We start from the raw sequence: 27,946 nt of genomic DNA on the forward strand, positions 1-27,946 counted from the left end.
AACCGTCGAACTTACACACACACATGTAAAACACCTCACCACACGGTAGAGGGGGACATATCACAGAGCTCTCACTTCTACTCTGACTCGCACGGCTGTCTACCCTGATACAGTCTAGTATGAGCGAAATCCAGCCCGCTTTCAGCAGCCACCACCCCCCTCTTTAGCACGGACCAAAGTTATCCCGGAATAAGGACAGCACGCATGTGCCGTCAACCCGGATGTAGAAATACGTGTAAGCGTCTATTCCCCATTTCATCAAGTTATGACAAATCCTGCATTTTAGAATGTCTCTTATGTTTTAACCCCGGCTGGTCCAGGCTCTGCAGTTCTAAACCAGTCCAAACCGGGTTAACCAGCCACATGACTACTCGTGTGACTGACTACTCGTATCACATCTGAGTGACAGCTGGACAACAAACGGAGAGCAGCACTTAAGATTTACGCTGAAACATTAGAAGTGGGTAAATTACATTCACGTTTATACTCTTCGCGTGAACTATAGATATTTGTAAGCACTTATGCCTTGTGTTCCTGAAGTTAGGAGCCGAACCGTTACATGTATGTCTTTTGTTGCAGAAAACGTCCTATAACTTAAAGGATGGACTTTCGCGGCAGGAGGCACGAGCGAGGCAGCAACTGGACCGACCCGGAGATAGTGGAGCTGCTCCAGCTGTGGTCCGACGAGTCGGTCCAGATTGAACTGGAGAGCTCATTGCGCAACCAGCGTGTCTTTGACCGCATAGCCCACATCTTGCGTGAAAAGGGCATCTATCGCACCGGTGACCAGTGCAGGGAGAAGATAAAAAAGATGAAGCTGGAGTACCGTCGCATTAAGGACAACTACAAAATAAAGACGTGGAAGTTCTTTGACGTCATGGACAGGGTTCTGGCAAACAGACCTGCCATCACCTACTCCTCTCTGGGCGGTGCTGTCATAGCTCAACAGGTGATGCAGACTCCTGTAGGTTCTGATTCATTCACGCAAGGGACCCCACCAGACGCCTTTGGTCCTGTTTCCTCAGGAGGGTTCCTGTTTGGACAGCCTCCAAAACCTGGAGATCCTCTGGATATTAAATGTGAGGATGTTGATGAAAGCATGCTGAACTCAAGTGTTGCACCACCTGAGATGTACTATGGCTCTGGAGATGACCAGGAGACTGATGGTCAGTCTCTGCTGGAGGCAGACAACACTCTGGGCCCAAGAGATCACTCAACAAATGCAAGAATCTCACCTACAGGTTAATAGTGCAAACACTATTAATGTATTACTATTATTACTGCATAACTCATATCAAACCAAACTCTCGAGGCACACCATATTCATATCCAGGCAAGATAACTTTTTAAATTAATTAATTAATTAATTATTATTATTATTATTATTTTCCATGTTACAGTATCAAAATCCTGGTCCAAAAGGGGGGAAACTGGACTTGACTGTGGGTCTTAAAGAGAGTACACCTTTCCTTCTTCTTTGGGTCATGTGGAAGCCTTTTTGAGGAGAGGCAAAAAATCTTTACAAACCTCAATCAAGTCCAGTTTGAACCATAATTTGGAAAACCACAACCTAGATGAGTAAGAATGTATACAGACATTTTAATACAGTACTTTTTGTTGTATATTTTTAGTAGGGATGCACAATAATTGGTTTTTGCTGTTATGCCGATATTTACAGATTCCTTTGAGCTGATATAGATAATTGGATAATTTATTCAGACCAAAGATTTCAGTCCTTTGAAGACACTTTAAGGTTTAAGGATGAACAAAAGAAACAAACTTTAGTGTCTTAAAAAAGCACTTTAAAGTTTAAAGGACAAGGATAAATAAAGAAAATGACATTGACCTGTTGGTCAAGCCTAAAACTCCACTAATTTATTGATATATATATGGCCAAAATAAAAGATGATATATGCTGATATTCACAGTCTAAATATCGGCAGGAATATTTATATTTGCTGATACTGATATTTGCTTTTTTAAGCTAATATCCCGATATCAGACCGATAATATCAGACATCCCTAGATTTAAGTGTTAATATATGGTTGTACAAAATTCTAGGGCACACTAAGACTTTCTTCAAGGCACACCAGTGTGTCAGGCACACCACTGATCTATAGTAGGGGTGGAAATCATAGTATGACTACATTATAAGAGGCCCACAATAGCAATAACATCCCAGTACAAAGTTTCGGCTTTGACACATTGCAAGACAATCATATAATCTTACCTCACGATATCAGATTAATCAAATAATTTATTTTTAATCTTAGTGGGTTCACAAAAAGGGGGCATATGATTTAAACACTCTATTCTGAGAACTTTGGTGTCAGTTTCCTCCTCAATTGCCTTTCATCCTTTCATTTATCAGCTATCAGACATTGTCTTTTTTCTTCTTTTATCCATTCTCTTGGATATTTTCTTTGGCAAAATATCGTTGATTCATGTTACCCTCATATGCACTACAGTATAAGGCCATAAAGTAGTGATGCAGTGAATCAAATCGGCAGGAAAATCTGTTAAGAATGTGGTATTTTTTAATCAAAATAGAAATATTTGGCACCTGTGATTCAGTAATTGTGTCATGAGTCAGAACAATGATATGTTATTCTATCAGCTTTCTTCCACCTTTGATCAGTGTCACTGACGTGAAGTAAGAAAGTGATATAAGTGACTCTTCTGTTTTATTTCCCTAGGTTTCAGTGACCTGAACATTGCTGGTCCGACTGCAACTGCCACCCAGGCTGTTGGTGGTCCGATGACAGGGGACACATCTGATCAGCTCAGTAAAGGGAATCCTCATTCCCGCCCCTTTGTGAGACAGAGGAAGCGTCGCCTCAGTGGCAGAACATCATGGTGCCACAGCGGTGCTCGATGTGGCAGCCAAGGCCGTCTAGATAAAGCCCTGGTCAGCTTCCTGAACTGGCAGCAGTCAGCAGAGGAACGCCTCCTCTCCATGGAGGAGACGCGGCTGGAGAGAGAGTTTGAAGCAGAGGAGCGGAGGGAGCAGAGGGAGGACCGAAGGGCAGAGCAGGAGCGCCAGCATGAGCTCCGCCTGTTCAGCATGCTCACAGGGGTTTTGGCTGCAGTCAGACAGAGTCCAACAGCACAGACTGACCCCTCCCTCTCACCGTCTGTTCATCCTTCAGCTTCTCTAGTGACCACCCCCTCTCTTTCCTCTTTTTTAACTCATCCACCTTCACAAACTCCCATATCACAGGCTGCTCCCACTCAGGGCAGAGTAAAAGCTAACCTGCCTGCTTCTGGGAAGACCTGCAAAATGCCTCAGAGTGATTTGGCTGCAGAGAAAGTCTCTGAAACTCCTGGATGTAGCAAGTACCTGTCCAACCGGGGAAATGGCATCCAACAACATAAGTGCATTCTCTCAGAGGGCTTCTGCGTGTATGAAATGGACAAATTCCACATCACAGAAAACCCTAATGTAAGTCTCAGTCCTGCTGGCTTGTATGTGTAAAAAATTACACTATCACCATGAAATTCTTGTGCTGTTTTTGTCTCTCTTAGGGGATAATTAACTTGGGCACCAGTGAGAATAAACTTTGCTATGATGTTCTTCACGAACGGGTAAGATAGAAACAACGCACCTTTTATCCAGAGGTTATGCAAAAGCAAATATAACATGTTTACCACTTATTTTTGGTTGCGCTCACATTTTTTCTTTGCAACAGCTGACCAAACCTGACATGCTACACGTTGAGCCATCCCTGCTGCAGTATACAGACACAAATGGACACGCATTGTAAGTTATTAGACTGTAGCCATGCTTACCATTTATTTTAGGAGTACATGCACATACGTTCATGCTAGATTGTTTTTGAATTAAAAATTAACTCTCTTAAAACCTCTCAACTTTGCTCTCATTCAGCCTGAGACAGGAGGTTGCAAAGTTCCTGACTCACTACTGCTGCTCTCCAAAGCCGCTGAAAGCAGACAACGTAAGTGATTTTAATCAATAGGAAATCTGATGTCATTTTAAAACCCAAGTTAGGTATTCACTGGAGGCACAGAAAAAATGTTAAAGAATGTAACACCTTATCACATTAACAAAGTTACATCACAACACAATACATGTGAGGAACACAGTTTTCTTTGTACAATATAAGTGATATGTCTTCATAAGTAGTGGTAACTTTGAGTATGTTTTGTTTTTGAAGACATGGGTAATGTAAAGTATACTAATAACTAATCTCCAAGCCTTGATTGTTCTAGGCTATCAAAATGGAATTAATTTTGAAATCCAATCCTGGTTTTAATCTGGTGCATCTCTAGTAAAACTTAAAGCAGGATTGGTATTTATTTGATGCCAAAAAAATCAGGGTTGTCCTCATCCTGTGAAAGGGCTAGATTCAGACTAAAGCACTGGAAGAAAATGTAAGAAAACTCTTCTGTTTATCAAATAATCTGTCACTTTTACAAGGTAGCTTATGTTTTAAACATTAGTAAATAAAGTACACATCAGGATTGCATGAAAGGAAGGATTTGGTCCTTATACAACATTTCACTAAATAACATAAGTAAATTAATATGTTGTTTAATTTAAAGCTTAGTTTATAGTGTTGTGTCCCATTTAAAGCATTGCTAAAACAAATTTGGTAATCTTTAAAAGCTTGTATCATGTTGATCATATGCATTTTTTCTTTGAACAGGATAAAAATTAGCTGGATGGCATAGAATGGGTTAAGAAATCCAGGTTGTTTTCACTCAAAACTAGCTGAACTAAGGGGCCAAAGCCTTTCAGTCAAGATGAGCATGATGATTTGTGCTTTAACCGCTTAAACCACACATAGTTCTCATAGTTTTGACTCATCAGTTGTGCACTGATATTACAAAGTTCTACAACTATAAGGTCAACAGGACTTCTTTATTACATGTTACTATTATATAGATATGTTTTTTCAACAAAGGAGAATTTTCAGTAAGACTTTACTTGAAATTAATATTGACTCAGCTTTTTTTAAATCTAAACAGACAGTACAGTTTAAGTTCTAAAACTGAGCATGAAACTTACGTACTGCACAGTTTGAGGCTTTAGCTAATTTTTATTTTTTGTCTCACGCTGGGCCTTTAAATACTTAGTTTAATAGAATATCATCTTTTAGTAACATTAAACTTCATATCACAACAGAAATGACACAAAACAACCCCAACACATTCTGACATACCACCCTTCTTACAATGATATAATGTCATTTAGCACCATGGTTCTCAACTGGTCTAACCATGGGATCTACCACCAGCACCTTAGTGTGAAATCTTTACCCAAATTTCCCAAAATTTTCAACCACTAAAATTCATTTCACAAAAATGTTGCACTTTGCACCCTTGAAAGAGAAAGAAACATGCATCTGAACAAGATATTGGAAAAAACATGTCATTTCACTCTGCTTTGCTATGAAAAAGTAAATTTTTTTTAAGATTTAAAAAAAAAAATCCTCATAGGAAAATCAGTTTTCGTGATAATATTTATACCCAAAAATAATAGGATAAATAAGTCAAAATCTCAAGAAATTAACCAGAATTTACTGGTTGTCAAGTAAAACAGAGGGAGATAGAAATAAATGGAAACATGTTAGCCTACAACTTTTGTACATCCTTGCTACTTTGGTACATTGTTTTTTTTCCTGCGCACCCGTTTGCGACCCATTGAAAGCTGCTTCATGATCCACTTTTGAGAGCTGGGTGCAAAAGCCCCCAAAAGCAGAGTGGGACACTGCAAGCCAGCTGTATTTGAGCGACTCATTCTACCACTGGGGACAACAGCAGACAGGAGTCTAGCTAAATGCATTGCGTTCTAGAAAGAGCACAGCGTTCTTCAGGGAGAGTGATAAAATGCAGTTTTACTATAAAACATTCACTTTTTTTCTTGTTTTTGGTTCTTTTATAACTAGTAAATGTGGATTTCTGTCGTTTGAAAAAAAGGCCAAGTCAAATGACTGATATGGAGTCACAGTATTGAATGTAATTACTAACAAAAACATATTTTTTGTCATGTTTCATTCTGCCTCAGTAGACGCTCTGGATTACAGCCATTCATTTCCAAGAAATGAAGGCAGAAGATTCAGTTCATTTACATGATTTACACCGTAATGATTATTAAGAGGCCAAATGTTGCAAATTAATGTATTTTTTTTTCCTGGAGTGACCACCTTAATTTGCTGGTGTAACAAATGACTGTTTTAGTGGGTGGATGAATTTGTAGCTTATTTATCAGCCTCCTTCTGTGCCTTAATTGGGTCTTTTATAACATTGTGATGCGTGTGTTTGTTCAGGTTGTGGTGATGAATGGCTGCACTTCCCTGTTGTCATGTATTAGCACGGTGATTTGCGACCCTCAAGGTAGGTTCACAATGCACTGAGATACACATACACATCCATAAAACTTCTGCATCAATACAAATGTGTGAACATGAAATATTACCAGGCTTTAAGTCTGTTTGTACCAAGAATTATTCTTGTGAAATTAAAAATAAAGAAAAAGAGAGTCATTTAAACATAACTAACAGTATCCTTAAGTCAAAGAGCATAAACAAAATTGGAATCTTTAAGGAAGTGGACCCTGGATACAGCTGCCAGAACATTTTGCACATGCACAGTCGACGTAGATTTATAAGTGTGAATTCATACAAATAAATATTAGCATAGAGAAGAGGCATTTCATTGTGTTTTTTCCCGTCACAGATGCTGTTCTCATATCTACTCCCTTCTATGGTGCAATCACTGCAGATCTGCTTTTGTACAGTGGTGTTAAACTCTTTCATGTTCCTCTCGACTGTGAGGTAAGAGTACAATGCCTGAATTACTTCCAGTTTGGGCTAAACAATACATTGCAATACAGTGTCTCCCATAAATGACACTTTGCTTGTGTATTAGGGATGGCCTTCCTGGCCTGTTTCATTTTGTTTGTAAATCTTTTTTGTTTCCATCCTGTTTTTCTTCCCTTTTGATAGTAATCATTAACACTATGTTGTATAATCACAAACAAATAACATCACTCACCTTTTGAATTGTACACTAGATTGTCTGTAATCATAGCTGCATGTGTGAAAGGCTTATTGTTGATGAGGTACTATCATCCTTGATCGCAGGGGTACAGCATAATATTGGCTTCAGGAAACAGATGAAAAATCATGAAACAATGGCATACAAAGCGATGTTGCCCCTTAGTTGATGCATTTACAGGAGGGATGTGCTAGCTGATGCACAAATGGTTATTATACAAATGCAAAAATTCAAGAAAGAAAAAATGCTGTGCAAATATACTTATGCATCTGTAAATATTCAGCACCTATGAAGAAAATTAAACTCCTTGGATGTTTAACCCTTTGGTTGATTTTATAAATCACTCATCTTCAATATAATTAGGCTTTTTTGACAAAAAGATACAGAATCAAAACTCTTTAATATTTACTTGGAAACAGATGGGTTTTTTCCATCACTTGGTTTGACTCGGCACGGCAGCCCAACGCAGCAGGGGATTTGCTTTTCCACCACAACTGAGGTACCCATTTGAGGGCGCATCAAGGGCTGATGAAGTGGCGTTTGATCTCTCCACACTGTATTATCTGATTGACTTTACATTGTTTAAAAGGAAAAATCAAACTGTAGACAGACAGTGCTGCACGCTGCTCTTTTCACATTCTCTCTCGCTCTCTCTCTCTCATTCTTTCCACGATCAATGAACAAACAATAATTCACACTTTGTTATTAGTAGGTGCCGAAAAAATTGGAATCCTGAATCTGTGCCTGGTCTGTTCTGCAAGAACTCCAGCTGTGCGCAACTATTGGACCATAGTATAAGCACATAAATCCCAAGTTTTGGTCGTGTGACATAAATGTTTAAGTTTTACAGTGAATGCTGACATTAGACCACCACTGAAACAGAGGTATACAGCTGGAGCAGAGGCAGGAATAAAATGTATCTCCCCATCTCCCAGTGGCCTAAAAAAAGTATCATGGAGGGGTATCAGTAGCAGAGGATGTTTATCCACCTGACAAACCACACCCTGTGAACCACTTTGATGTCAGCACGTCGCGCTTGGAGATGGGGCTGGCTTGTTTTAGCTCTGCTCATGAGCAGGACCATTTCAGCACAGCTTGGTGCTGCCAAATTGGTGATGGAAAAGCAAATCAGCACAGCATAGTTTTGTTTGGCATGGCCAAAAGTCATAGTGGAAAAGCCCCAAGATTTCTAAAAAGTAATCTCATTTAAATAAAAGTATGTAAGCAAAATAACTGATTACATACATATTCATCCCTTTAAGTCTGTATTTAGTAGATGCGCCTTTTGCTGCAGTCACTGCACTGTGTCTGTGGGGATAGGTCTCAATCAGGCTTGCACATCTAGACACTGCAATTTTACCCCATTCGTTTTGCAAAGCTGCTCAAGCTCTGTCAGGTTACACAGGGATCAGGTATGGACATAACTTTTCAAGTCCGGTCACAAATTCTCTGTGGGACTGAGGTCTGGGCTTTGACTAGACCACTGCAGACCATTCACTTTGTTGTCTTTAAACCATATCTGTGTAGCATTTGCTGTCCTTCAGGTCATTGTCTTGCTGGAAAATAAATCCTCTCTCAAGCTGTAGTTATCTCTCAAACTGACTAAAATTGTTCTCCAGGATTTTCCTATATTTTGCCACCATCACTTTACACTCTACCTTAACAAGCCTTCCAGGGTTGGCTAACGAGAGGCACCCCCACAGCATGATGCTGTCACCACTGCCCTCCGCAGGATGCTGTGTTTGTGTTGATGTTGACCAAATTATATTAACCATGATTAATTTATAAAATCAATGAAAGGGTAAAAACTTTATGGAGATGAATACTTTTTTCAGGTACTTTACCTGGGCATCCTACTGCCCAGATACATGTATGGGAAACACTGCAGCTGTTATCACAATATGAGTATTTCCAATAAATGCATTGTATTGAATGAATTGATCTCAATAGAAAAAAATATGAGGTTTAAAGAGGAAATTATCTCTCATGTGCACATCTTTCCTGTTTGATGGAGGCCCAGCTTTAAAGGTTATGTTTGCACACCAAATTCAATTCAGTCAGGAGACTTTCCACTAATTATTAGCTACTTCACTTTAATTGGTGCAAATTTAGTAGTGAAACATCATTATTAGCTTCATGTTTAAGCACAGTGTTCAAGACAAGGAACTACGGATAAATATAAAAACTGGGTTTTTGCCAAAATACACTTGTTAGTATTTGTTCCTGAATTTCCTTCTATTATTGGAATACTGAATAAAGTAATCACATATATTCCAATTCTTAAAACTCATGCTGACTTACATGAACATGAGAAACATATTACATGTTTTTGGTTTGATTTTCTGTGTGTACACATCACAAGATAAATCACAGGAAAAAAGATGTTTTCAGTTTTCCCAGTATCATGTTCCAGTTCCAGTACTTTCCAGTATGTTCATATGTTGCCTTAGTTATTGTTCACACTCAATGTTACTTGTGTTACATTGAGGACGTCATATCTCAAGCATTCAGTTGCGTTGGCACTTGTTGATGATTTCTTAGCATTTTTCTCTGTCTACTTTTTTTTATTTATTTTTTTTTATTTAAAGCCTGATGGAAAAGATAGCCGACCCTTCCATCTCACTGTGGAAAAACTGGAAGCAGGACTAAAAAAGGCTAAGCAAGAGGTAACTCGGGATTTTTTCCTTGAACACTTACATAAATTTCGAGAGAGGCCAATGCACTCTAAACAAAGTTCTTTATTTAGATAAATTCCTCGGTTGCTCAATTTATCTCACCGATTTCTAATTCAGACTTATCTTTATTTATTCCTTTGTTACTCTGTGGAGATGCAATAGTTCAGTTTATTAGCATATAAAAGCTATTTGTCTCTTTAAGGGGGTGATCATCCGAGCTATTCTGCTGATGAACCCTCACAACCCTCTGGCTGAGATCTACACCCTCAAAGAGATGACTGCCTTCTTGGAGTTTGCCAAAAAGTATGTTTACTCCACCTTTATCTCCTACCTTTGCCTTTAACACAGGAGGCAGAACAATCCTGCATGTTTTCAGTAATGTTTGGCTTCCTGCATGCAGTGCCATGGCACACTGCCACTGCATACACTTTCTTGATGTGAACTCTTTATTTTATGAAAAGGAGCTCTGTCCCATGTGGAATTTGAAGCACCCATGATGGAGTTTTATCACCTCTCCTCACCATAACATATTGTTAAGTGCAGCCAAGTTTCAAGGAGACTCTGTCAGTGATTTGTTGGGGTTATTCCCTTCATATAGCCATGTAGGCACTTGGATTATGAAATCAGAAACTACAAAGGATGTTGAAGAAGCTTTGTTTTGCTTTATAAGGTCATTACCATTGTAAAACCCATAGTTGTCAGTTCGGCACTGTTAACATTCATCTTATCCTTCCTCTCCTTTATTTCCTCCTTTAGCAATGAGCTCCACGCAATCATTGATGAACTTTACATGCTGACAATCTTTGATGAATCTTTCACATTTAAAAGCGTCCTCAGTCTAGACAGGTACTGCACGAACTTACATCTGCATTATAACTCTAAAGCCTTAATTGCCAGCATCTCAGCTGCTAATGGTCTATCTCTTTTAGTTTGCCAGACCCACAGAGGACATATGTGTTGTGGGGTATGAGCAAGGTATGTACTGGCTCTGTGAAACTTTTCTTACATTTTAAAGCACAGTAAAATCTCAAATTTTCTTGAGTGGTTATTTTTCAGTTAAAGACACTTTATCTTCTAGGACTTTGCAATATCAGGAATGAGAATTGGCACTCTGTACACTGAGAACAGAGACATACTGAAGGCTGTGGCCCAGCTTGGCAGGTTTCATACCATCCCTGGAATCACTCAGCACCAGACAGCACAACTGCTTCGGGACAGAGGTATGGATTTCACTTCACATGTGCTTCTGCAAACATACTGTAGAACCTAAAATCCATAAATCAATCCCTGTCAAAATCTTGTGTATACCTAAAATTATTAGGGTAAGGTTTAAATGGGTAGTTCCTAAAATAAAAAAGCACTTAAAAAACACTGAGTTAAGTAACAAAAGTAACCAAAGACCAAACACTACTGTATTGGCAGTTATGCTGAGGGCCCGGTTGTCATGTTATTGTCAGTACTAAGGTATATCAAAATATGATACATGTTCAATAAATAATTTAAGAGAATTTTCTGATTCTCTATGCTTTTTAAAATCAATTTCAGTCGATATGATTGTTTCATTGTTAATATTTGACAATTAAATTGCAAAATTTAATTTTTCTTATGGTTTTTCATTTATGTAATACTTTTTAAATGTATTCAGTGCCTATAAAAATCATTCACCCCTTTGGATGTTTTACCCTTTTATTGATTCTATAAATTAATCATAGTCAATATAATTTGGCTTTTTGACAAAAAAATACAAAAAATCCTTAATGTCAAAGTGAAAACATATTTCTATAAATTAATGTGAGTTAAATAAAATGTTTAAAATGAGTGATTGCATATACATTCACCTCCTAGGTATTTGACCTTACTCCACAGAGGTTCAGCCAATTTGTGTTCATAGTCTCACATTTAGTGAAATGGATGTCATCTGAGTTCAGTGAATGTTTCTCAAGTGATTACAGTATAAAGACACCTGTGTGTGTCAAAGATTCAGTTAATGGATTATCAAAATTCATGGCTACCATTACACTATGAAGACAAAAGAACACTCCAAGCAACTCAGAGAAAATGTGAAGGAAAAGTCTAAGTTTAAGTCTGGACTGAGTTTAGTTGAATCCATCACAAGGGGGGAACGGAAAATGCTACATGTTTAAATCTACCAAGAAGTGCTAGAGGATTAGCGCGAGAGGCCACTAAGACACCTATGACGTCTCTGAAGGAGTTTCAAGCTTTAGCAGCTGAGATTGTAGAGACTCTGCATACAACAACTGTCAAAGCTTTATGGGAGCGCTGCAAAGAGAAAGACACTGTTGAAAAAAAACCAGATGAAATCTCAGCCAGAGTTTGCCAAAAGGCATGTGGGAGACTCCATGGTCAAGTGGATGAAAGTTCTTTAGTCTGATGAGACCAAAATGGTGCTTTTTGACCATTAGACAAAGCATTTTGTCAGACACTAAACACTGCATGTCACCAAAAACACACCATCCCCACTGTGAAGCACAGTGGTGGCAGCATCATGCTGTGGGATGCTTCTCTGCAGCCCGCTCTGGAAGGTCTGTAAAGGTAAAATAAATATGGCAAATTCTAGGAAAATCCTGAAGGACAATCTTATTCAGTTTGCAAGAGAACTATGGCTTAGGAAAAGATTTACTTTCTAGCAAGACAATGACCCAAGGTATACAGAGAAAGCTACACAAAAATGGCTTAAAGACGAGGTGACTATTCTGGTGTGGCTGAGTAAAAGCTGAGACCCCAATCTAATAGGGAATTTGTGGCTGGACTTGATAAGGGCTGTTCACCCTCAATCCCTATGAAACCTGACAGAGCTTGGGCAGTTTTGCAAAGAAGAATGAAGTTAAATTGCAGTGTCCAGATGTGCAAGCCTGGTGAATAATTATGCAGTCAATTATTTTACATTACATATTTTTATTTAATTGAAATTACTTAGTAGAAATCTGCTTTCACTTTTACATTAAAGAGGTTTTTTTCTATTTTTTTTAAAGGTTTATTTTTGGGCATTTTGTGCCTTTATTTGATGGAGGAGAGGATAGTGGATAGGGTTGGAGACGGGGAGGGGAGCGGGGAGAGACATGCGGTGAGGGGCCTCAGGCCAGATTCGAGCCCTGGCCGCCCGCGTATGTGGGTTGCGCGCCTTATCCATTCTGCCACCTGCGCCCCTTTTTTCAATTTTTTTTTTGTTAAAAAAAAGCCAAATTAGATGGCCCATGATTGATTTTATAAAATCAGTAAAAAGGTAAAACATCCAAGGGGTGAATACTTTTTATGGGTTCTGTAGACTAAAAAGTATTCTTTGAAATAAAAGCAATTTTTTAAAATAAAAAGTACTAACAATATTTTATATAAGACTTTTCTGAAATACTTATCTGAAATAGAGACGGGATTGTAGAGCAAATCCTGGATCAAATAAAGAATTGTATAACAAAAATGGAAATTCCTATCTCTTTGAGTTATCAGATGTGCTGCTTGTGTTTCTAGAATTGGAGCACAGACAGGTTTTAAGAGACAATGAATTCTTTTCAACAAATAATCTGTTGACACCTTATATAAGTTACCATTGACATTCTTGTAATGCTAGGGCTTTACACTTGTCCCTATTGTGTTAATCATTAGCCCAAATTTCTAAAATACCAATGTGTGTTGTAATCTCTGTGGCTCTTCCACTCATTTAGTTGGGCAGGGTTTCAAATTTGCTTCCAGTCATTTTTGGTTTATCACTTTCATTGTACACTTTGTACCAGTATGTACACTTAACCTCAGATAATGAGAGGTCTTAAACAACTAAAGTCATTAAACATACTGTATGTGTACATTAAGCAACATCTGTCTGGCCAGTAAGCACTTTCCTGGTTGAGTAAGAAGAATACATGAATGTAATTGTTTTGAATGCAAGAGCCTCAACTATTTAAATATTTTCTTGCTTGTGATTTCCAAGTTTCCGAGAGACATCATTCAACCTTTTATTTTCCTCTGATGTAACAGGTGCCAGCTATGGACTTCTGCGACACCTCATTCTGCAAAAAGTTAAACAAGCTATTTACATTTACCTTTTTCATTTTTTCTGTAGAGTGGATCAACAAAGAGTTTTTGCCAGAGAACAGACGCAGACTAAAAGCTGCTCACAGTTATGTAAAGAGTGAGCTGGAGAGTATGGGCATCCCTTACCTGGACTGGCCTGCTACACTGTATGTCTGGGTCGACCTCAGAAAGGTATGCTTGGATGTTTGAGCTCATGTTTTATTTATTCATATTTCTTTCTGCTATTAAAATGGAAATAGCTTTGCATGATTTCCTTTTTTGTGTAAGCATTTGCAAAGGTTTTATACCCTAATTTCTCCCTGGTGTTTCTTTAGTACCTCAGAGAGCCATCGTTTGAGGAGGAGCTTGCCCTGTGGAGGAGTATCCAGAGACACAAGGTGTTTATAAGCTGTGGTCAGGCCTTCTTCTGCTCCACACCAGGCTGGTTCCGTATCATCTTTGCAGAGGAACAGCATCGCCTTGAGCTTGGTCAGTATAAAGTGAACAATCCAGAATAACGTGCTATTTCCTTTTCTTTTTATGACCACTGAATGGTTAGAATACCCCCATAAAAGTGATGGTAGCTGGAGAGGTGCCATCACGTCCTGAGCACTGCCGAAGTGCCCTTGAGCAAGGCACTGAACCCCCCACAGCTCATGGCAGTGCTTAGCAATGAGCAGCAAGGCCATCACTGTATATGTGTGTAATATGTAAAAAGCAACAAAACAGTGTAAACTATGAATTTCCCTATGGGGATGAATGAATGAAGTACAACTTTAATTCTGACCTAGGTATTTAAATATGTTGTTTTTTAGGGTTTTAAGTACTAATTCCTTCCCATTTATTCCCATTTATACCATATTCTACACATAGATTAGATAATACCTATTTTTACATTTGTTCAGTCAATGTGTGTTATTTCAGCTCATCCCCAGATTAGGGCCATAATCTCTGTATTGACTAGATAATAGTTATTTAGCTGATTTGAAAATGTTTGTTTTATTTCAGGCCTGAAAAGATTCAAGGAGGCTTTAAAAGAAATCAAAGAAAACAGCACCAGCTCTGAATCAAACTGCATCAGAGAAGGCAGTAAGGAGAGGATAGAATCAGTGAAAGAGGACAGTTCAGATTTAGACAATGCTGTGATTGTGAATTCAGCATCATCACCCTGGAGCAAGTCATCCGACCAGCTGAAGGAGAAGGACAGTCCTGTTCCTGACACAGCCTCGCTGGCCACCGAGGAGCTTGTGTTGCTGGACTGCCAAGCATCAAAGCCTGAAGAGGGTCTGGACTCTCTGATTGGTACTCTCAGGCACCAAATTCGCTCTTCTGATTGGTTGGAGAAAAACACTCCAGAGCTGTCTGCCGGGGAGGACCCAGAGATTCTTGATGTATTCAAGGCTCTGCTACAGAGAGCCAGAAAGTAAGCTCAGGACAAACAGACATGCATGTAAGCTGCCAGATTTCAAGAGGCAGCACTTCATTGCCCAGCATTTTCCCCTCAATTATTGTGAAGAGCTTGATACAAACACCTGACATGGGGTCAAATCTGATGCCTGTTTGTGAGTGAAGAGGAAGCACTCAATGAGAGGAGGCTAATGAGAAGGGGGAAACTGATGCAGGCATGACCAGGATGGAAGAACTGAAATAATTACTTATCAATCTGTATCTTGAGGCCTTATTTCTAAGCTGATATACAATATGACCTTGCTTTTTTGCAATACGGATATAAAAGATACATGTTTATTTTGTCATATTTTAAGAGAATGCCAAATGCATACGTTCTATTCTTATATATTTCAAGTCTTTAGATCAAAGTTGCATTATTATTTGATTATATACACTTTATCACAATGTTGTCATTTCCTTTAAAGATAAGGATCTGTGAATAAAGTGATGTATTATTATATCCTTATGTGACCATATGCTGTTTTTCTACAGTAAATCTCATTATCTGTTTATAGATATCTTGCAAATACCTTAACTATCACTGGGCAACTTATACTTTTTCATTGTACACCGTGTCCCAAATTATTATGCAAATTGAATTTTAATGTCATAAACATTCAAATTTTTGTTTTTCAATTAAACTCATGAATGGTATTGTGTCTCGGGGCTCTCTGGATCACTGAAATCAATCTCAGACACCTGTGATAATTATTTTGCCAGTTAAAGGAAAACTACTTAAGAAGGATGTTCCACATTATTAAGCAGGCCACAGGTTTCAAGCAATATAGGAAAGACATAACCTGACACACCAGATGGATGTGTTTCACACATCCACCTTGGAAAGCTACAATAGGAAAGGTTTAAGAAAAGGCAGAGGCTTTGAAAAAAACTTGGAGTGTGATTGGATGAACGTTCTGTCTGTCACATCTCTACGGGCCAATCAGAGCAACAAAACACGTGATGTAGCCGCTATCAAGCTGCATGTACGCAGCTACTGAGGAATAACGCGAGACATGGCGACTATAGACATGTAAGTACTCGACTTTTGTGGTTTTTGAAAAGAAAACAACTCACTGCTGTTCTTTGTTCTTTAAACGAAGAAATGTTTTCAAGTTCTGATTAAACTGCCGCTTTAGCAGTATCCACGCTAATCTCTTCCTCCATAACTGCTTCAGCTCTTGCTGCTGCTTGTTTATGTCATGATTCTGCTGCACCTGAAAGTACTGCCCCTCATCACTGATTGGTCCTGTCACTTTCTAACCGGGCCCAAACGATTCAGATGGGAGCTTTGCAAGATGGATTTGCCAGTGAGAAACAAGGAAACGAGTTTATCCATCTGCTTTGCAAGGTTAGGACAGAAAAGGATCTCTCTGCTGCCAAAAAGTGTCAAATAGTGTAATGCCTTAGACAAGGAACTGAAACATTAGATATTTCATGAAAAATTAAGCGTGATCATTGTACCGTGTGGCTGATTCAGAGAACAGACGGGTTCATGCAGATAAAGGCATAATGAGGAAGGTTTCTGCCAGACAAATTCATCAGATTAAGAGAGCAGTTGCTAAAATATCATTACAAAGCAGCAAACAGGTATTTGAAGCTGCTGGTGCCTCTGGAGTCCCACCAACCTCAAAGTGTAGGATCCTCCAGAGGCTTGCAGTCGTGCATAAACCTACTATTCGGCCACCCTATCCAATGCTCACAAGCAGAAACAGTTGCAGTGCTCCAAGAAATACATGAAGACTTATTTTCAAACAGTCTTGTTGACTGATGAGTGCTATGCAACCCTGGATGGTCCAGATGGATGAAGTAGTGGATGGTTGGTGGATGGCCACCATGTCCCAACAAGGCTGTGACGTCAGCAAGGAGGTGGGGGAGTTGTGTTCTGGGCCAGACTCATGAGGAGACAGATGTTAGGCCCTTTAGGGTCCTTGACGGTGTGAAAATGACCTTGGCAAAGTATATAGAGTTGCTGACTGACCACTTTCTTCCATGGTACAAAAAGAAGAACAGTGCCTTCTGTAGCAAAATTATCTTCATGCATGACAATGCACCATCTCATGCTGCAAAGAATACCTCTGTGTCATTGGCTGCTATGGGCATAAAAGGAGAGAAACTCATGGTGTGGCCCCCATCCTCCCCTGACCTCAACCCTATTGAGAACCTTTGGAGCATCCTCCAGCTAAAGATCTATGAGGGTGGGAGGCAGTTCACATCAAAACTGCAGCTCTGGGAGGATATTCTGACAGCTTGCAAAGAAATTCCAGCTGAGACTCTCCAAAAACTCACAAGTTCAATGGATGCAAGAATTGTGAGGGTGATATCAAAGAAGGGGTTCTATGTTAACATGTAACTTGGCCTGATAAGATGGTTTGATTGAAATAGCTTTTGATTTCAGTAAATATGACCTCCTAATGCTGCAAATTCAACAAATGACCATTTTCAGTTCTTTACAACCTATAAAATCTTTAAAAACTCTGTTTTGCATAATAATGTGGAACAGTGCATTTTGAGGTGTTTTTTTAAAATAATTATCATTATGAAGTTTGTTCAAAAACATTTAAATTATGCTCTAATGGCTGATGACTTGAAAAATATTCTGCCATTTGCATTGATATGTTGGAAAATAAGAGAAAATATCATTTGCATAATAATTTGGAGTGCAGTGTATTGTATAATTCTGGTTTAAGATAACATCTCTTAGTTTGTAGGCAGATTTCTCAAAGGGTCTCTCAGTGTGAGATTAAAACCTTGCCTTTAAGTGGGCTTACAGCTGTTCCACTGTCAAAGGAAAGTAAAGGGGAGGTGATGAAGAGGAGTGATAATAGGGGTTAAATCATCAAAAGCCGCAGTACGCTGTTCCTCCACGCATTATGTCAGTGGGATTTCCTTTAAACTTGCATATTAACTCGCTGTCAGCCCACCCGAGACAAACACAAACACAGCTTCTGCATTTGAATTCACAGAATCAGCCATATTAAGGATTTTTCAAGACTTCCTTTAAATTATTTAAAAGGGTATTTTGTTCATAACAGATGCTGTTCTGCTTCCTCATTTACTGAAAGGGTCGTTGTTGTTGCTGCTGCTTTCACTTTCTCTACAGTGTGAGCTCATGAGACTCAGTGGAGAATTCTCGGGGAAATTTAGCCGCTAGCAGGGGGAGTTTCCATTGCAGCAGAGGAGGAGAAACACTGAAAGGGTTTGATCTGCGAGTGAGGGCTTGTGGTCATGAGTAGTAGGAGTACAAAGGTGTCAGAGTGTTTAAACTATTTGTACATCAGTAAACATTCGAGGTTCCTACTGTATAAACTGCTCTTCCTGCAGACACTAACCGAACAGGTTTGTTCCTGAGACTTCTCTACAGAAACAAAGGTAAGACTACACTTCAAGTAGTCTACATTTTAAAGCTGATTTATCTGGAATTATTAGTTGTTTTAGGGCTGGTTTTTATTGTTTTTAAATTGAATTAACCCCCATTTTTAATTTACTTCTCCCTGTCTCTCCAGGTGTCCTTACTCTCTCTCTGGACGTTCATGAACATGAAGTTTCTGGAGCTGGGCGACTCCATCAGTCGCTTCAGGGTTTCTCAGTCCTGTGTAGGGCTGGCAGGTTGCCTGTGTGTTTGCTACGCAGTCTGGACACCGTTCTGGCTGAATGACAGAGGACTCTGGGCAGAGTGGAATAACACTAAAACTGACCAGATAATTCGTGAAGATGGCATCGTCTTCAACGGTGAGCAACAATCTGTTATGTCCTTCCTGTCATTTGTTTGCTGTCAACAAATGAGTCACCTGTCTCAAGCTGTCTCTCAGGGTTAGGTTTAATGTGAATTCATGTGCAAAAATATTAAAGTAAATGTACAATGCAGGATGCAGATTGAACAAAGCATAAACAGGTTTCTGTAGGCTGTGTTGATGAGGCGCTGGCTCTCCTGGAGATTAGCCTGAGGGAGATGTTTTTAGCCTACACTTCTAAGTCCTTAAAAGGGATCAGCACCAGGAGGAACATTTTGAAATACTCTGGGTTACAGAGCTTCTCAGCAGAAGTAAACAAGTTTGAGCATGTGCCTTTGCCTTCGAAAAGCATTCTTTGAATCTGTTGAGACTCACACATACCTGAAGAAAAATGAGCTGAGTTCATGATCAGCTGAAGCCTGGTTTTACCAGCTTTGTCAGATCGATTGACTAAAAAGTTAGGCCTCTTGAAAGCTTGAGTAAACCTGTCATTTCCATTTGTGCTCACTTACTCACACTAAGACTTAAACCAAGAAGTCATCTGACCTGTCTATACAAGCAGGAAGCTAATGCACCCCAAAAAGGCTCTGTTGAAACTCCCTAGAAGCTTGTTGACAATGCATATAAATAAAAAAAAAACAGTACTGAAAAGGTAAGTAAAATACAATTTAAGAAGACTATAGTACAATGAATGTACTAGAGATTACAGTGACATATTAAAAGCTGGAAACACAGTTCAGACTCTGCTGAGTTGACAGAGCTGCACTATTCCCAATGTCATGAGGGAAGCTTTACATAACAGCAGAGAGTCTCAAATAGTGTGACAAGGCACAATGGTGTGCCTTGAGTCAAGTCTAGATTTTGGCTTGATCTCTGGTGTGTCCTGAGCAAATAAAGTGTGACAACTGCTGTGTAAGAGGCCAATATGAAGTAGCCAACTCAGGAAGTACAACAAATAATAATAATAATAAAAAAACACAAGGAAAAAGGTTACATTCATACAGTACATACAATAGAGTCAGACTAGAAGTAACTGACATGAACTTTAGCAGGTTTGTAGCAAATTTAAGAACAAATTAGCTAACAGGTGGCAAGATTTCAATTTAATTCTTCACCAGCCTGCAAAGTTCACCAGCAGAAACCTGAATGATGGAATGATTCACACTGGGATTAACATTAACAATACAGCTCTTACATAAGGTGAGCAGATGATTCTCCAAAAGAAGAGACATTCAGGAAAAAGAATGATTATCAGTATTCATCTACCTACAGATTAATTGTAATGGAGGGTGTAACAATGTTAGCTCAACTGTTATAAATTACTACCAGGAGAGTATTAGCATCTACAGCCAGATGCTAACTGTGTTCTCTGAGACACTTTCATGTTGAAAGTTGCACTGATTTAAAACGTAGTTGTAACTTGAGATGATACAAGTGGGTTTACAGTAGAATTAAATTTTGGAGGTTTAAATATGGTCAGCCTAAGAAAAAATAAATGTTTATAAAATATACAGTCACTCCAAAAGGGACATTTAGGGACAAGATAGATTATTATCAGGACACTGTCAGGTTAAGAGTGTTTGCTAAACTATGGTTAGTAATAGTACCAGGATAGCACATTAGCCTGAATCAGCTTGCATTGAATTATCAATAAATGAAACAAAAGATGTGTCAACTGAATTATTATAACTTATTTTAAAGGGGCTATACCTATTTATCCAATGCCCTATTTTACACATTTTAATATCTTCTAAAGGGTTTTACATCCCAGCAATGTAGCCTATTTGCATTTTTGCACCTGATTAAATTTGATCAAACTAAAGGCCTAGTGAAAAAATTCAATATTTGTTTTGTAGTGCACTATTTTAAAACATTTTAGCAATACACTTTGACACTCTCTACATTGTCCTAATTATACATATATTGTTTTCTTGCGCATCATTATTATACTGTATTTGGCTACACAATTATTAACTGTACATATTACAGAAAAAAAAATTTAAAAAAGGGTTTTATGTCATCAGCAGTGTCTGTCCCCACGGCAAAATGTTAAAGTATTTTATCCAGAATCAATATTTTCTTCACCCTCATGTACTTAAACTATGTTTTTAAGGCAGGGGTGTCTAATCCTTTTCTGCTGAGGGTCGCTTAAAAAAATATATGTGTATAAAGGTTCCACTTTCATTTACCTTACCTTGAGGATATTATAAAGCAAAGCTAATGTAGATTAAGATACGCTTCGGGATTGGGTGTGTTTAAATGGCTAGTTAATGGCTGAAAAGAGTGGCTCTGCCCCTGGAAGGCCATTGGTACTTCTGTTTGCTGCCATGTTCCTTCCAGCAGGGAGCTATAAATCCAGATAACATTACTAATTTGGGTCTCAATATGTTTACCATTTACAGAGTTTTGTCAATTTAGTTTAAATTAATTAGATTAATTGTTTTTGCCTTGTGATGTAACGGGAAGTTCAATACAGTCCAGCACAACCTTCCTCAAATGTGGGCCATATTTCAATTTAAAGAATTTGCTGTGGGCTAATCAAAAATGGACAGTAGGCCACATTTTGCCCACAGGCCATAGTTTGGACACCCATGTTTTAAGGTATTATACTATTCAAAAGCTATGCTCTCATTTTATAGGCAATACTAAACTTTAGATATTGACATCTAGACAGTGACTAAATACATTTTTACCATCAATGTTTGATGTATTTCAGTGAGTCATACATGATTGCACAGACGCACATTCAGAACGATCCGAGTGTTGTGTGACATTAACCTGATTTCCCCTCATGCACAGAAAATACCATAAAAAGTTCATGACCTTTGGATTTTACTGAGCTGGTTTCAGAGGTAGAAAGTGAAATAAAGCATTAGGACATCACTGAGAGTGTGTCAACAACTCAGCCTTTTTGTCTTCATCATTCTGATCACTATGGTTGATGTATTTCATTGTTTTGTGTATGGTTTTTATGTCTCCCAGCCCTAGAAGCAGAGAGGGTGTTTGGAGTTCTTGCCTTCCTTATGGCCGTGAGCACTGGTGCTCTGTGTTTGGTGTTCGCCCTCTGCTGGACGTCTGAGACGGTGCGCTCCTACTCCAACACTCGCTCTCTCCTCATGGCAGGACAAGCACTTTATCCCACCACACTGCTGCTGCTCACCATGGCCTCCACAGGTAACATCACTGCACTGATTTAAAATGTGTAAAGCACTTGTCTGCCTGAGCCTCCAAACATGTTTTTGTGTTTCACCTCATTGATAGTGAAAAACTGGGGTTATGGGAGTTTAAAAAAAAGAAATAGAATAAAGTCCCATTTCTAATTAACCTTCTTATAGCCTTTTGGTTTGTGCAGTTCATGTCAAAGCGAAACCTCTAGAAAATCTTTTATGTACTGCTCATTTACATACCCTGCAGGGCAGCACTTTTGAAAGAGACTTTTTCCTTGGAGTTGCAGTTCATTATCATACAAACTCTTTTCTAAAGCCTGAAGCACAAAATAATTGACCTTAATGACTTTTTTCTTTTCCGCACAATGATACTTGAGTTGACTCATTTTCCTCTTTTATCTACAGGTTTCTTCTTCCTCCTAAGCTGGTCTTTTTTCACTTATCAACACAGGGAAGAAATCCATCAGGACTTCTCCAGCCTCGGTTCCTCCTGGTGGCTGGGGGCGTTAGGATGGGTCCTACTTTTGGTTGTGGAGGGGATTGTCTTTATAGCCGAACAGGCTATCGTGCCAGACATCCTGCCAGACTTAGAGAAGGCTGTGGAGAAGTGGCGGTATGCCTCTCAACTTAAGGCTGCCAAACGAACTTTCAGTGATAGTTATCTCCGTGGTAACAGCGAAAGCAGCGTGCCTTTGGAGAGGTATATGACAGAATCTTGAGGGGTGAAATAAGGACATAACATGTAAAATAAATGTGGCTGTCTAAATTGTGCATGACCACACACAGAGTCAGTGAGAAGCCAGCATTCCCTCACTGGCTTAAAGATGTGTATGATCTGACATTTGTTAACTTTTAAGTGTCAGCTAGAGGAACTGAGATCCTACATTACAGAAGTCATTGAGGTTGAAGACTCCAGCTTTCTGAAGAGCTGATCAAGGTGGAGATTTTACTTTTTTGCACTCAGTATGGTATGAGAGAAAAAAGCGAAACACTAAAGACCAATAATATGACTGAAAGTTGACACTTTCCTCCTTTTTTCACATGTGCTCAGTGGTGTCATGCGTTTACCCACGTCTATATCCCCTCTGATGCATATCATTAAGTAGTATGCTGTTTCTTTTTTCCTAAGATGGGGGTCTGTCTTACTTTTCCTCTCATGGGCTAGTAGCTCTTAATTGCCCTTGTTGGTTGGCTGGGTGAGAATATTACAGTAAGCCAATCAGAACTGAAGTGAGGCGGGTCATACATTGTGGTCCTCTGGGATTCCTAGCATAGTGAACTGAGCTGGAGATGCTACTTTCTATCAGCTTGTTTCCTTCATCATAAATTCCCATTTGGATCCTACTACCTACCGGGCACCACAACACCACTGTGTATGCACTCCTAAAAATTTGTAGAAAATGTCATGAAGGCTGCTTTGCTTATTCCTGAGTTTCTTGTTCCCACGTGCACTTCAAAGCAGAAAAATATCCCTATGAGACATGAGATGAAGCGAAAAAAACCCAACAACAATGCACAAATAGTGGAAAAAACACTGGACACTATGATGTGATTTTTGCTCTTATATCGGTGTGAAGTGAAGTTTGACATACTTTGCGTATCATCAAAAGAGCAGAGAAGACTATTATAGCAAACAGAAACATGATTGAGTTGTTTCATGACATATAGAGAGATGGTATGGGTCATGCATGGGTTCCCCTTTCACTCCAATCACTAGTGGAGAATTGTCTTGAACATTTTCTGCTCTGTTCTCACAGTAGTTCACTCAGACTTTACAAGGAAAATTCCCTTGACATTTAGCTTCCTCCACTTGCATTAGGCATGCATTTCACCCTGAAAATGTCAGGAAATGTTTACTTTTGAGTAAGTGTGGCAGCACTAAAAGTGTTTTGATTACAGTTTGGTTGATGTTGTTGTTTTTTACTATGATTGGTTGTACGATGACCAAATGACACAAGGGTTTTTTGATTTCTTCTGGGCTTTTTGCCTTTGTACAAGGATGGGATCAGGACTCAATCCTGCAGCCAGTGTATTGAGACCTGTAACCCCTTTATGGGCACCTGGGAAGAAGATAAGTTTGTCATTTCCTCCTTCAGTAGTTGAAATATGTGTTAGGAGAATTACCTAGACAAACACAAACACAAGTAAGGTAAGTCAAGAAATAAGTCAAAAATCTGGCCAGCAAGGAATGCAACATATTCCAAGAAATAAACATCACACAAAAAGGAAGGAATGTGTTTGTGTTTGGAAGATTATTTCTTTGCTGTAACAATGTTTCTTGGTGATAAATCATATACCACTGCAAAACCTGTTTAATTCACTTTTAAATGGTGCCACATTTGTAAGGAACTTGCATTGTGGGATGAGCAGCAGAGCTTAATATGCGGGCTGTGCCCATGAAAACAGCTTATTTTGCTGTTGTTACTGACTCTTGTTTAGAGCTTCTGGTACCACCAGGTGCCTGGTTGGCAGCACCTGTGAGCATGGGCCCTGCTACAGTGGTCAGTAGGTGTCTGCTCCAAGATTCTGCATGCCGCATTTGACTGATCTGTACTGGACCTTTCTGATAGAGCAATTTCAAGCTGGTGTTCTGCAAAACCAAGTTGCAGTATTATTTGGAGTGAGCCCTAGCACCATCTCCAAACTGAAAACCAAGTTCCATATGTCAGAGGACAGGCTGCAAAGTGGGCGTCCCCAGAAGACGATACACTAAGACGACAGTTTCCTCACCCTGTCAGCCCCCAGGAAGTGTAGGCTGTCTTCTTCAGATTTGCAGTCAGGGTTTGCAGGATGATAAGACCTACGGCTCTCTGCCCAGACAATCTAGAACGGACTGAACGCAGGCAATATCGGATCTCATAGTGCAGCCAGGAGGCCTGTCTTCAGATTTCAATCATCCAATCCACCAAACAACACCAAGCAAGTGTCAATGGCAGAATAAGCTGTTTGGCATTTGCATGGAAGATTTAGGTGCAACCCACTTACTCCGCTCTGCTGCTCATCGCACAAATGCATATTTGTTACTAATGTTGCACTATTTAAAAGCGAACAGGCTTTCCAGTGGTATAAGATTTATCACTAAGAAGCATTGTTACATCAAAGAAATAATCTACCAAACACGAGTTCTTACTTTTTGTGCTAAGTTTATTTAGACCTCTTCTCAGGCATATGTTACAGTGTATACATTTCACTCACAGCTCATTGTATCAAAGATTCTCTTCATTGCTTCACCTATTTTATTTTGCCCTGACCTTATCAGCCAGAGAAAAACACCTGTGTGGGTGTCCAGAGGCTTGAAGTGACAAAAAGACTATTTTCTCTTCCTATTTGTTGTAATGTGTCAGAGTTCCACCAGAGGACCAAGAAAAATGTGCTGTTCTCCTGATTACACTTGTTCAGAATGTCCTATATTCTATTTCAAATTAACACTCAACTGCATGGACTGTTACTAAGCTAAAATGTGCTGTACTTGTGCTGGAAACAGCTAAATAAAACTTTACATCCTTTTGTATCCTAGTGTCTCTTTACGTAAAAGAGAAAAGCTTAATAAAGCTTTACATCTGTAATAATCTGTCTGTATTGAAGACAAGCTAGAGCCATTTTACAAAGGAGGAAAAGTGTGAGCAGGCATCTGAGTACGAAGGTTCACTGCTCGGATAGTTGTCCCACACTGGCCCACCAGGAGTTTCACGTGTAATGAAACAGATTTTTTGCCAGCTTGTCTCCCTTTCTGAAAATACTCTCCTCATGTATTTCCAGCCCACTTTTTCCCAGCTCTGCAGTAGATTTGGACCACCAGACAACAGACTGCCTCCAAAGTCGTTATTTACTCTTCTCTCACGCGTTCCCATGAGAAGAGGAAGCACTCTGACGCTGGACCGCTTATGTTTATGCTTGCAACCTGCCAAAGTGGTGGAGAATTAAGTGGCTCCGGCTCTGTTAATTGGGCGTTAATCAGGTGTTGCTCTAATTAAAAGGCAGTTCCGCCCTGTTGGGCCCTGGTAATGAGTTTGTTATTAAATCCACAGAGGATTTTTGTCTCTTTTTCAATTTACCAACAGGGTAGTGCTTAATTGCTGTGTAAATGAGGGGAATGTCCTTGAAGGTCGTCTTGCATCAGCATGCAATCCATGAGCAGAATTGTTGTAAAGACCTTTCCCTGAAAAACTTCAAATCCATTCAGCCTACTGTCTGTTGACCTCTTGTGTCCAGCTGCACCCTGACTCTTATTAAGCTCCAGATTTTTTCCAGAATCCTCTTCAAAGCTCATCTGCAAAATTGAATGAGCAGGTGACCCAGTTTCTTTTGTAAATAAAAGTCTTTTTAAAATTGATTTCCTTTTCATAAAAAGTTGCTTTATTCTCTCTGGTAGGTGCCGTCTGGGCTATTGAAAGCGCGCCGTCTTTTATGGATGCCTGAACAAACCTTCTGCTTTTTCACCTCCCATCACCCTGCTCCTTCCTCTTCCTGAGAGAAACACCGCAAAGGTTGAGAACGCCTTCAGAGAAAGACAGGCGGAATCAATGTGGAGATGGAGAGAAAGAGATAGTAAGACGTTTAGGCACAAAGGGAGAAATGACGGATGAATGGTAGGAGATGTTATACACAGATAGACAGGTGGCCTGATAGACACAGAGAGATCCCGAGTGCTGATTGTTGAAGGGCATTTCGCTACAGAGACATCAATCAGAAGATGGCACAAAGATTGAGCAGGCCACCGTTGTTTCCTGCCTGAGGCCGGCAGCATGTGTAGAACATAACCTGGCTCCAACCACAGCTCTTCATATCAATTAGAGACCAATTATACAGCCATGTCCTACTAATTACGCTGCACCGCCAGTGTGCCATCCCCCCAGTAGAAATTGTGTGTTTTTCCTCTCTCATGCGGGTCTGTGGTTGTGTTCAGCGCGATAAATAAATAAACTTGCCGCCTGCCAAGAAGAAGCATCCTTAATCTGATTTTTCAGTGCTGTAAATTTGTATTTTGGATGGGAAGAAAAAGAGAAACATAAAGTGTTGTTTTCAGTTTTACCTTTTGGTGGTGCTGGAGTAACATCTATGTCTTTGCCTCTTGCAATGAAATCTGGTGAAATGTGTGAGACACAGCTCCCATTTGATGAGCAATGCAACCACGGGAAAAAAAATCTGTGCATGTGTGCCTCTGTGTGTGAGTGTGTTTGATTTTTTATTTGCGAGCTAGACAAAGTGTGATTAATATTCTCAAGCATATTTCTGAGGATTTTCAGCCAGAATGTGCCGGACTACTTAATAAGTCAAGTTTTTATTTGGCTGGATCTTTGAGTGTGATGAATTATAAAATAAAGTGAGAACTCCATGCTTTTTTTTTGCAGTTTTATTTCTCCATGGTTTACATAATTCACTCAGAACATTTGTAACTTTCTGACAGGTTAATGCTGTCGGGTTCAAAGTGAAAACACTGAAGAAATACACAGAAAGACAAGACAGCAGGGGGAGAGACAGACATAAAGATGAGAGGCGGCGAGAACAAAGGGGGGAGAGAGGATTGGAGATGTCACACAATAGTTTCACACTGTCCCTGAATTCTGCACAGCCATGTGAGGTGTCAGATAGTGACGAACCCCATACCTTTTCTCTTCCGCCGGCTCTCTCTTTGGGACTGAATGTTTTCATGCAGTCAGAATCAGAGCTTGAGCACATGTGCCTTTCCTCTGCATTGCCATCAGTGTAAGTGGACCCTCTTTGAAAATTGGAAAAAAAGGGAAATTTGATGTCGGCAGCGCTACAGCCTCAGTAAAAAGCAGGCAGAAGGAGGGAGACGAAGAGAAAACCTTATGTCCTTCAGTCGTCTTTTCTTGCAGGGACTGAGTTCATCTCGCCTGCAGAATCTGCAATGAG

At 39.5% G+C, this 27,946-nt stretch overlaps 2 protein-coding genes across 4 annotated transcripts; both read left to right on the forward strand.

The window, feature by feature from the left end:
- The first annotated feature begins 227 nt into the window (after positions 1 to 227).
- On the forward strand, positions 228 to 15,737 carry accs (1-aminocyclopropane-1-carboxylate synthase homolog (Arabidopsis)(non-functional)). Of its 2 annotated transcripts, none has more exons than XM_041794856.1 (16): positions 228 to 464; positions 580 to 1,241; positions 2,698 to 3,443; positions 3,527 to 3,586; positions 3,691 to 3,761; positions 3,888 to 3,957; positions 6,292 to 6,358; positions 6,701 to 6,798; positions 9,610 to 9,687; positions 9,899 to 9,999; positions 10,453 to 10,542; positions 10,626 to 10,671; positions 10,775 to 10,916; positions 13,772 to 13,914; positions 14,058 to 14,211; positions 14,731 to 15,737. In XM_041794856.1, the coding sequence occupies exons 2-16, from the start codon at positions 602 to 604 to the stop codon at positions 15,147 to 15,149; spliced, it is 2,925 nt and encodes a 974-aa protein (XP_041650790.1). In that variant the 5' UTR covers positions 228 to 464; positions 580 to 601; the 3' UTR covers positions 15,150 to 15,737. The 2 variants fall into 2 exon arrangements, with proteins under 2 accessions (XP_041650790.1, XP_041650789.1); XM_041794855.1 differs by having other exon boundaries at positions 228 to 460.
- A 2,626-nt stretch (positions 15,738 to 18,363) lies between these two features.
- si:ch211-256a21.4 lies at positions 18,364 to 26,552 on the forward strand. 2 transcript variants are annotated; one of them, XM_041794894.1, is made up of 4 exons: positions 18,364 to 18,540; positions 18,675 to 18,900; positions 21,885 to 22,076; positions 26,442 to 26,552. In XM_041794894.1, the coding sequence occupies exons 2-4, from the start codon at positions 18,702 to 18,704 to the stop codon at positions 26,486 to 26,488; spliced, it is 438 nt and encodes a 145-aa protein (XP_041650828.1). In that variant the 5' UTR covers positions 18,364 to 18,540; positions 18,675 to 18,701; the 3' UTR covers positions 26,489 to 26,552. The 2 variants fall into 2 exon arrangements, with proteins under 2 accessions (XP_041650828.1, XP_041650827.1); XM_041794893.1 differs by lacking the exon at positions 26,442 to 26,552 and adding an exon at positions 22,475 to 25,526.
- The last annotated feature ends 1,394 nt before the right edge of the window (positions 26,553 to 27,946 follow it).

The sequence above is a fragment of the Cheilinus undulatus genome, linkage group 9 (assembly GCF_018320785.1).
Source record: "Cheilinus undulatus linkage group 9, ASM1832078v1, whole genome shotgun sequence".
In the NCBI taxonomy this organism is placed as follows: Eukaryota; Metazoa; Chordata; class Actinopteri; order Labriformes; family Labridae; genus Cheilinus; species Cheilinus undulatus.

Coding starts and splice junctions, on each gene's coding strand:
- accs (XM_041794856.1), top strand. CDS start 602: ATGGACTTTCGCGGCAGGAGGCACGAGCGAGGCAGCAACTGGACCGAC. Junction 3,444..3,526: donor ACATCACAGAAAACCCTAAT/GTAAGTCTCAGT, acceptor TGTCTCTCTTAG/GGGATAATTAACTTGGGCAC. Junction 13,915..14,057: donor TCTGGGTCGACCTCAGAAAG/GTATGCTTGGAT, acceptor GTGTTTCTTTAG/TACCTCAGAGAGCCATCGTT.
- si:ch211-256a21.4 (XM_041794893.1), top strand. CDS start 18,702: ATGAACATGAAGTTTCTGGAGCTGGGCGACTCCATCAGTCGCTTCAGG. Junction 18,901..21,884: donor AGATGGCATCGTCTTCAACG/GTGAGCAACAAT, acceptor TATGTCTCCCAG/CCCTAGAAGCAGAGAGGGTG. Junction 22,077..22,474: donor GCTCACCATGGCCTCCACAG/GTAACATCACTG, acceptor TTTTATCTACAG/GTTTCTTCTTCCTCCTAAGC.